This window comes from Condylura cristata, unplaced genomic scaffold (genome assembly GCF_000260355.1).
Source record: "Condylura cristata isolate star-nosed mole 26May11 unplaced genomic scaffold, ConCri1.0 scaffold00033, whole genome shotgun sequence".
Taxonomy (NCBI): Eukaryota; Metazoa; Chordata; class Mammalia; order Eulipotyphla; family Talpidae; genus Condylura; species Condylura cristata.
The window spans coordinates 16559493-16569040 of record NW_004567134.1 but is presented as its reverse complement, the minus strand read 5'-3'; the positions used below and the strand labels follow the sequence as shown (position 1 = coordinate 16569040).

The following is a 9548-nucleotide window of genomic DNA, read 5'->3' as shown; positions in this document are numbered from 1 at the left end:
AAAAAGAAATGGAAAGTAACTTAGCCGAGAGTCCAGTCTCTCCCATGCGATGTCCACCTAGCCTGGCCGGTCCAGCCTGCTCCTCCAGGCTGCAGCGCCTTTCCCAGGCCACGTAGGCCCAGAGACCTGCAGGACAGACGGACGCACTCGGGACTGTGGGTAGCCAGTCGGGTCCTCTGGCCAACCAGCCCTAGATTAGCCATCCCGGTCTCTCTTGCCCACTGTCCCCCTCACGAAGAGGCTTTTTCTCCGCTCAGAGGTGTTCCTGGCAAGAAGTGTGGGACCATACTGCTGACCGCAGAAGAGCTCAGCAACTGTCGGGTCAGTGAGTGCATGCACTGGACCTTCCTCGCCCAGCTCCCTCCCGCGGACGGCCGAGGCTGCTGGTACCTGGAGTGTCAGTGGCCCAACTGCATCCTTAGGACATCGCCACCATGCAGCTGTGCGCCAACAAGCTGGACAAGAAGGACTTCTTCGGGAAGTCAGACCCCTTCCTGGTGTTCTACAGGAGCAACGAGGATGGCACGTGAGTCGCTGCCCCTGGGGCGGCGTCCGGCGACAGGGCTGGGCCTGGGCACCTCAGACTCCACCTGACCTGGGCCCAGACTTCATCCAAGGCAGCAAGCAGAACGTCTTAACGCTGGGAGAGCCCCAGGAATCTCAGGGGGCTCAGACCCGTCTCTGGGCGCAGTCGTCCCCACGGGCCGACGCCAGCCCCGGGCCTTCCCAGGTTCACCATCTGCCACAAGACGGAGGTGGTGAAGAACACGCTGAACCCCGTGTGGCAACCCTTCAGCATCCCCGTGCGGGCTCTGTGCAACGGCGACCACGACAGGTCTGCCTCGGCGCGGCCGGAGGGCGGGGTGGGGTGCCGGGGGGCTCCCGGCCCAGCGTGAGGGAAGAAGGGGCCCAGCAGGGGTGGCGGGTCCTGCTCCGCCAGAGAAGTTTGGGGCGTGGATGTGGGGAGACGAAGCGGAGCAGAGTGGGCGGTGGATGAAAGGGCAGCTGAGGAGCCCAGCCCGTGGGGGGTGGCTGCTGGCCGCACACCTGGGTCGTGGATGAAAGCGCGCGGGTGGGCACCTGAAGGCTGGGTTAGCGGGCAGCAGATGCGTGGCTATGAGGGTCGGCGGGCAGGTCGCGGGCGGGTGGCGTCTTGGGTCTCAAGGGCCCTCGGGTGCCTGCTGGAAAGGCAGAGACGGGCACCAGGAGATGCGTGGGCGGCGGAGCCTGGCGCACAGGGACAGGCGGCGGGTGCACCTGTCACAGCCCAGGGGCGGAGGGCAGGGAGGGCGCGCGCCCGCCGGTCGGTGTGGCTGCGCCTGCGGCAGAGGGCAGGGGGCAGGGCGTGGGCGTCTGGCCCGAGCTGAGTGGACAGGCGGGTACAGGCAGGCGGCGGGGCAGGCTGGCAGGCGGCGGGCTCGCTGGCGTGGGGTTAGCTGGGAGGATAAACGCCCCACCGCGGCTTGCAGCCCGCCTCGGCCGAAGGACTGGAAAGGAACCTGCCTGTCGGGTTTTAAATCTCAGCTCAGTCACTGTTTAGTCAAGTTAGTGTTTTTGCATCATGGTTTTCTTGTCCAAAAATAATAGCACGGACTCCGTAGGGTGACTGTTAAGTGAGGCAATCCGTGAACGTGCTGGGCACGCCAGGAGTAAAATAAGACTCAGTAAGTGACCCGGAAAATAAAAGGCAGCGTAACACCGCAGCCACAGCAGCAACCGTGTTGAGGCCCGAGGGGTGGCGCAAGCGGCGGACGCTGGGGCGACGGTCAGAGGGGGGTGGGGGGCGCAGGCGCAAGGCGCCTCTGGGTGGTGGCTGCGTCCCTGACATCTGTCACAGGTCCCGTCTGTCCGCCTCCTGCATTCCAGGACAGTGAAGATCGACGTGTATGACTGGGACCGGGATGGAAGGTAGACCTGCCCCGCGGTGGGCTCACGCCCTGGCGCACAGTACATCCCCCAGAACCCCGGGCACCCCGGGGAGCCCGCCAGGGCGCTGAGGGACCCGGGGCTTGGTGTGGCTGACGCCCCCGCTGTCTCTCGGGCCTCTGTCGCCCCGGCGTGGCCCTGTCCTGGCCCTGGCCCACTGCCCGTGGCCCGGAGGGGCGGGCAGGGGACCGGAGGCCGGGCCGCGGGAGGGCGGGCGGGCTGCAGCAGTAACAGCCGCGCTCCCCACTCGCCTCGCGCAGCCACGACTTCATCGGCGAGTTCACCACCAGCTACCGGGAGCTGAGCAAAGCCCAGAACCAGTTCACGGTGTACGAGGTGGGCAGAGGTGAGCGCCTGCCCGCAGCCGCCGGGGTCGCTGTGCCCGTCTGTAAGCCGCCCCCCTCCCACCGCCTGCAGGTTCTCAACCCTCGGAAGAAGTGTAAGAAGAAGAAATACGTCAATTCGGGAACTGTGAGTGCTCCGTGGGGCTGCCGCGCCCCTCGGACGTAGCGTGACGAGCGTCAGGGAGGGACGGCTGTGGGCACAGCACCACACAGTGCTGGGCAGGGGTGGTGCCGTGTCAGGTTTTCTTTTTTAAATCCTTACTCTGTTGCAGCATTTTTTTTTCCTAAAACCTAAGTTATAGCTTCCAATATAGTACGATTTTCGAAATCCAGATACACTGGCAGCTTTCCCTTTCGGTCCCGGCAGACCCTGGGCAGGGTGGGGCGCTGAGGTCTGCTCTCCCCGGAGGCCTTGCTCTCCCCCTGCCACTGCCCGCGGGTGGCATCGCTGCTCTCCTGTCCCCAGGTGACGCTGCTTTCCTTCTCGGTGGACTCGGAGTTCACTTTTGTCGATTACATCAAAGGAGGGTGAGTCACAGACGAGCTCTGGGCGGAAACCCCGGCAGTGCGGGTGCCCCGCATTCTGAACCCACATTTCCTTACTCGCAGATGGTCAGGGTCCAGCGGTAGCTCGAAGGTACCCTGACGTCACATGCCCAGCTATAAAGTGCCCTCTGTGGGCCACAGCGCAGCCTGTCTGGGCTCCCTTGCATTCCCCATGTCCTCATGTCCCCGGGAGATGTCAGCTCAGTGGCCCTCAAAAGTGGCCCCGGGAACCTGAGTGAGACCTGAACAGTCCTGGTAAGGCAGGCAGGGGGTGAGGCCAAGAGCGGGAAGAGCCACGTGGACTGCACGTCCTGCTTGGCTGAGGGCAGGCGGCAGGCCTGGGCCGGCCACCCCGCTGCTCTGGGCCTCTTTCTCTCACGCAGAGGGGTGTTTGCTACCGCCTCCAGGCTGGTAGCAAAGGTTCGGGCAGATTCCCTGCCCTCATCACACGGCAGGCGTTTAACCTGTTACCCAGTGTGTTCCATGGATCAGAATTTTCTTGGGAGTTTGCTAAAAATCTGGACTCTCTGGCCCCAACCACAGCATCCCGATCAGTATCTGCATTTTAAGGCCACTCCCTGAGATTCGGGTGTGTGTTTGTGTTTGAGAAATCCCGGTGCAGTGCTGAGCCCTCACTTTTCGACCATCTGCTTCCCTAACAGGACACAGCTGAACTTCACAGTAGCCATTGACTTCACAGCTTCAAATGGTGAGGCCTGGGTGGGGGCTGGGAGGCGGTAAGGGAGGACCACTGAGGAGCCATTAGGAATTGGCCTGGACTCAGCCTGGGGGGAGAGTTCACCTGCCAGGAAGCCTATGGGTGGTGGAAGGTGACTAGACAGGGAAGAGCCCCACACAGGGTGAGTAGATGGGTCGGTGAATGCGGCACCAGGCTGGCTCAGCACACGCATAGGGGAGTGTGTGAGCTGACAGATGGACAGGTGGTTTAACTTGGGGAAATAATAGGTAAGGAGAAAGGGGAACGGGCGAGTAGCAGGTGGAAGGATCCATCCAATGCAGACAGTGGGTGGTGTGGATACAAAAGGCGGGCGGGCTGGACGGTGGGTAGCCGGCGGGCTGGACGGTGGGTAGCCGGTGGGCTGGACGGTGGGTAGCTGGCCAGCGGGCTGGGTGGTGGGTAGCTGGCTGGCTGGCGGGCTGGATGGTGGGTAGCTGGCCGGCGGGCAGGCGGGCTGGCTGGCTGGATGAATGGTTGGCTGCTGGCTGGAGAGGGGCGAGGCAGCTGGACAGCGATGACCATATATATGTTTACCTATCCAAGGCCAGTGGATAGTGCCTGTGTCCGTGGGTGAGTGGATAGACATAGGGCCGGTGTCTTGACAGATCTGGGGATGAGGGCCGTGTAGATGGGTAGATGAGCAGGTGGATGACCGAATGGGTAGCTGGCCGGTGCACACGGGGCTAGCGCGGCCTCCTGTGCCCACAGGGAACCCCCTGCAGCCCACGTCCCTGCACTACATGAGCCCCTACCAGCTCAGCGCCTACGCCATGGCCCTCAAGGCAGTGGGCGAGATCATCCAGGACTATGACAGCGACAAGCTCTTTCCAGCCTACGGCTTTGGGGCCAAGCTGCCCCCAGAGGGACGGATCTCCCACCAGTTCCCCCTGGTATGGAATGGGCCAGAACCGTTACTCCGCTCTGGCACCGGCCCTCCCTTGTGGGTTCTACCCCGTGTCCGTTGACGGGCCTGCCGCTGGCCCGGGACCTGCTGAGGAAGCAGGCGCTAGGAGTGGGTGGCAGGCAGGCAGGAGGGGAGTGGAGCAGGCGTGGAGATGGGGCAGAGTACGAGCGGGCGATGGAAGAGGGGGTGAGCTGGCGTGGGGGAAGCCCGGGCTCAGCCAGCGGGCGTCTCCTCTGACAGAACAACAACGACGAGGACCCCAACTGTGCGGGCATCGAGGGCGTGCTGGAGAGCTACCTTCAGAGCCTGCGCACGGTCCAGCTCTACGGGCCCACGTACTTCGCACCTGTCATCAACCAGGTGGCCAGGTGAGGGGAGCAGGTGGCGGGGGGGCACTCACTTCCCAAGGAGAGTCAGCCGTTCTTGGGTGAACTGCAGCTTTGGGGACAGGGTGAGAGCTTCAGTGTTGCTCGAGCTTCGGCAGACAGGCGATAAAGCGCCTTATTCTGGAGGAGAAAGCACATCAGCGACGACTCCAGTTCTGTTCCCTGGAACAGTAACCAAGGCTCAAGTTTGGAGCAGACACAGAAAGGTCAGTCGGGTAGAGGTTAGGGCACAAGGCCTGACCAGGGAGTGACCCTGACTCCGCTGTCCACAACATGGACCTCGAGTGAGGCCCCCATTCATCCTGCGAGTGGGGTGGTACCAGACAAGGGCGGTGACTTCCTTGCAGGGCCTGGGCGGTAAAACGGGGCGCCAGTGAGTTCTTAGCGTGGCGTACGGCCCACAGAAAGTGCTCGACAAACGGAAGATTAAAACAAGTAAGGGTCGTTTCTAAAAACAGGACAGTAACTTGCCAATGTTTAGAATAAAAACACATAAAGAAAACCCAGATCACATATCACATGTTTTGATGCAATGAAGGAAAGTGACAGAATGAAGCCAAACATACATCGGTAAACATAAAAGCTTCTTTGAATTAAAAAAAAAAAAAACCTACTATATGCGGAATAGAAGAGACTCGACTAAAACAAAATAACTCAAAAAGTGTGAACATTTAAAATGATGGAAAAAAGAGAAAAAAGTGGAAGGATTTCGGGGAAATTTATAGCCATAGGTTGCTTTCATCCCTAACATAGGTCTGTTTATTTCTGCTAATGAACATTACGGTTTCTTTAATTACAAAAGTAACATGACAATGTAGAGAAGTTCTCAAGGACAGAGAAGTGAGTTTAGAAATCCCCCATAATGGCCCTCCCTGGGGGCGCAGCGGGTCACAGCACAGCACAGAGAAGCTAAAGCCGCTTCCGCTGAGTTCGGTCCCTGCCTGCCCCCGGAGGTGACCACAGGGCGCCGCAGACGTCTCCTGACCCGTCCGCTCCTCCCCTCAGCAGTGGACTTTGTCCATCTGCCTGTTCTGCTCCCCACTGTGTCTCTGGTGAAGACTCTCACCCTCCGCATCTCTGGCCTGTACCCCAGTTCTGTACAAATAAATAAATACATCTTTAAAAAAAAAGAAAAAGAAAAAGAAATCCCCCGTAATACTGGACCTGGGAATGTGGACAGACAGAGCTTGACTGACTGACGGGTAGATGGTTTTAGATCATCTTTCCTTTTTTTATCAATTTATTTATGTATACACAAACTGGGGTGCAGGCCAGAGGTGTGGGGGTGAGAGGGTTCACCAGGGACAGAGTGGGGAGCAGAGCAGGCCGATGGACTGAAGTACGCCACTGAGGGGAGACAGGAGGGGCCTGCCGCGCCCTGTGGGTCGGCATCGGGCTGGGGTGGGGATCGAACTCGGGCTGCGGAGACTGCAGAGTCCTGCACGGTGCTGTGCTCTAGCCCTGGCGCCACCGGGGAGGCCTGGTTACCTTCCTCTATGCACCATCCTGTAGTCAAGTTACAGGTAACTTTCACTACCAACTTTTCATTTACTTTCGGAACCTGAACAAATAGTTCTGCTGTTATTAAGCAGAATTCTTACACATTCTCTTGGGCAAGAGCCCTGCCCCATCCACCACTTACTGGATGCACATCCAGCAGCTCAGCAGCGTGGCGTGAACACGGGCTGTGGCCAGACTCTGGAATGGTCCCCTGACTCGGCCACTCGGCCGCTCCCTGCCTTTGGGCGAGGATCTTCACGTCTCTGGGCCTGCTTCAGTTATACAGTGGGGTATCCGCCTCACAGGGCGACTGTGAGGACCGCTGAGGACGCGGCGCGCCGAGCACAGGGTCTGCCCACGGTGTTACAGGCGTCAGGCGCGACTTTCAGATTCTCGTCGTTGTCATTCAAAGGGCATCGCTATGTGCTCAGTTCTCTGCTGGAGCATAGAGACTCACAGATGAGTCTGATCCAGTCTCTGCCCCTGGGGATTCCTGCCTTGGTGCAGAAGACAGAGGCATAAATAAATCATTACCTTCTGTAGGCCAGAGCTTCCCAGACTTACCCAGCAAGTGGCCTGTCGGTAAAGGCAAGTGACTGCTTCCCCCGGGGGGCCCAGGGGCGCAGCTGAAGGCAGCCAGGTTGAAATGTCTTTGAAATACCCATATTTTGTCTTTGAAAACTCCTGCATGTTTACATTCTTTTCACAGGTATATGCTTTAATTCGGGCGGGGGGACGCGTGTGTTGAGTACTTAGCGTTCTCCAACTAGCTGCCAGGTCACACAGTAGAAGGGGTGGGCAGGTGTCCTCCTGTGCCTACACCCATGTGCAAGGGCAGACAGCCTGCCCTGGGGTGGAATCCTAGAAGGTGGGGCGGGGGGTGGCACCGCCCTAGACCGAGGCAGCCTACAGCGCGAGAGACCGCTTGGCTGGGGCTAGAGCTTGAAGGAGACCTGGAGGCGGCCTGGGCATGAGGCGTGAGGGCCGCTCAGAAGCAGTGGGCAGGACGCCATGACCAGAGAGGCCCAGCGAGCATGTGAGCTGTGCCGAGCGCAGGGTGAAGTGTAGGCTTCCGGCCCGCTGGTCGAGCACGGCAAGGGACCCCAACTCTGCCATCCTTTGGGCATGCTCCGAACACCAGTTTTAAAAATAGGAGAAAACATGCCTCCTCGTGGGTGGTGCCGAGGGTTCAGTTAGATCGTGTGTGCCAAGTGGACAGCTCTGATTCTGGGGGTCACGGATGACTCTTCGTGGTTTCCTGCCCATGGGCTCCCCAGGCCTCCTCAGCCAACTTTCAGTGGCTTTGGCAAGGCAGGGGATCCCTGGGGAGCCGAGGCACCACTCCCACCCCCGAGCTCCCCTCGTGTACCTCAGAACACAGCCTCTGCGGTTCGTCACGCCGCGCCAGCCCTCTGCGGACCACTTTCCCTTCCACCCCCTCCGCCCCAGCACCGCCACCTTCTTCCCCGTTTACGTCCTCCATCTCCCGTTCCATGCCGCACCCCAGTGCACCCCCACGCCACAGACACCCGTCAGACCGGCAGGTGCTCGGCGCCCATCCTGTGCCCGCCACACAGCCGGTGCTCAGCGGCTGTCTGTGAAGGAGTGAGGGACAGGACAAAGTCCCGGTCCTGGTCTCTCGGAGGCTGCAGGCAGAGTTTGCAGACGAAGGGGGCTGCAGGAGAACCCCAGCCTGGCAGACAGCCACGGCCAGTTAGTGGCGTCCACTGTTTGGGCAGTGACGTCACCAGGCCTGCTCCGATGTGTGGACATGAGCTTCAGCCCCGCCGCGCTGTCCGGAGCCCCTCCTGCGTATCCGGTGTCCCCGCGGCCGCCACCAGCCGCGCCGGATATCGGCAGGTGACAGCCGGTGACTGAGAACTGAATGTTTCATTCCAACTTAAATTTCGCGGCCACACGTGGCCGGGCGTCTCTCTGCACTGGCCCCGCCCACCTCTGCAGCCCGCACAGAGCCTGACAATGCGGTCTGCTGCCTTTAGGCTCTCAAGGTCGCGCTGTTCTTACACGTGAAACAAGACAACTGGCGCAGCCCTGTGAGGCTGCCACAGCCCCCGCAGCCCGAGTTCGATCCCCGGCCAGGGAGGGACCCGCAGGGCGCCGCAGACGGCTCCGGTCTGCCCGCTGCGGTGGACTTCGCCCATCTGCCTGGTCTGCTCCCCACTCTGTCTCTGGTGAAGCCTCTGACTCTTCACACCTCTGGCCCAATTTTTGTTTGCATAAATAAACAAATCTTAAAAAAAAAGAAAACAAAACAACTAGATTTAGCTCTTGAATTCACTGTCAGCTGAGCATGTCTCCGGTTCAAAGACCGCTGGTCAGGAAGGGGGAGGAGCTGCGGGCCAGCCGGGGATGGCCCAGGACAGGAAGGCAGGCAGAGTGGGAGGGAGAGAGCGGGAAGAAAGCACCTTCTCTGCTCTTTGGGGGACACCAACTCCCAGGGCCGCCAGAGCCCTCCCGTCTTCCTGCCTGTCTCGGCCACGAGCCCGCTCTGCTCCCCTCACTCCCCTCACTCTGCTCCAGACGGGGGGCTCCCTTCAGGGCCTTTTTTCCTCTTAAGATTTATGTATGCACACAAGAACTGGGGTGTAGGCCAGAGGCGGGGGGCTGAGAGGACTCCCCAGAGACAGAGCGGGGAGCAGAACTAGCGGATCCACTGAAAGCCACTGCTGAGGGGAGCAGCCGGGAGACAGGAGAGGTCTGCTGTGCGCCGGGGGTCCCTCCCTGGTGGGGGACCGAACTCTTGCCACAGTGGCTGGCCATAGCTTGGCAGCGCTGGGCGTCACCCCTGTGCGCCAGGGAGGCCCACAGGGCCTTCTCTCACCTGTTCCCTCTGCCTGTGTGATGTGCGCCCACCCAGCCTCTCTTTACATTGTTTCCCTAAAGAACCCTGGGGGCCACCCTGGCCTGTGGGATCCCTGTAACTGTTGTAACAATGTTCTCCTCCTCCTGGCCTCCTCGAAGTATCATTTTATAACAATTTCTGGTTTTCTGGATCAATGTTGCCTCCCTCCAGTAAACTGAGATGGTTTTGGTTTTTTTCGCCACGGACCTTCCATGCCTAGATCACACCCCCTGACTTAGGGTCCCATGAACATGACTGCAGGGGCGACAGGTAGGATCTGGCAGCCTGGAGTGGTGGGCGCAGCTCCAGAAGCCTGTCATGGGCCTCTGTCTACCTGTCA

General features: G+C 60.2%; 1 protein-coding gene across 1 annotated transcript in view; it reads left to right on the top strand.

The window, feature by feature from the left end:
• The window catches only part of CPNE9 (copine family member IX), an 18161-nt gene that overhangs the window by 4486 nt on the left and 4127 nt on the right, over positions 1-9548 (top strand). Inside the window, exons 9-18 of the mRNA XM_004692390.2 lie at positions 258-321; positions 423-526; positions 731-835; positions 1867-1908; positions 2187-2262; positions 2344-2397; positions 2737-2798; positions 3479-3525; positions 4264-4445; positions 4700-4827. Coding sequence (XP_004692447.2) covers positions 258-321; positions 423-526; positions 731-835; positions 1867-1908; positions 2187-2262; positions 2344-2397; positions 2737-2798; positions 3479-3525; positions 4264-4445; positions 4700-4827 — 864 coding nt within the window. The remainder of the gene's footprint in view (positions 1-257; positions 322-422; positions 527-730; positions 836-1866; positions 1909-2186; positions 2263-2343; positions 2398-2736; positions 2799-3478; positions 3526-4263; positions 4446-4699; positions 4828-9548) is intronic.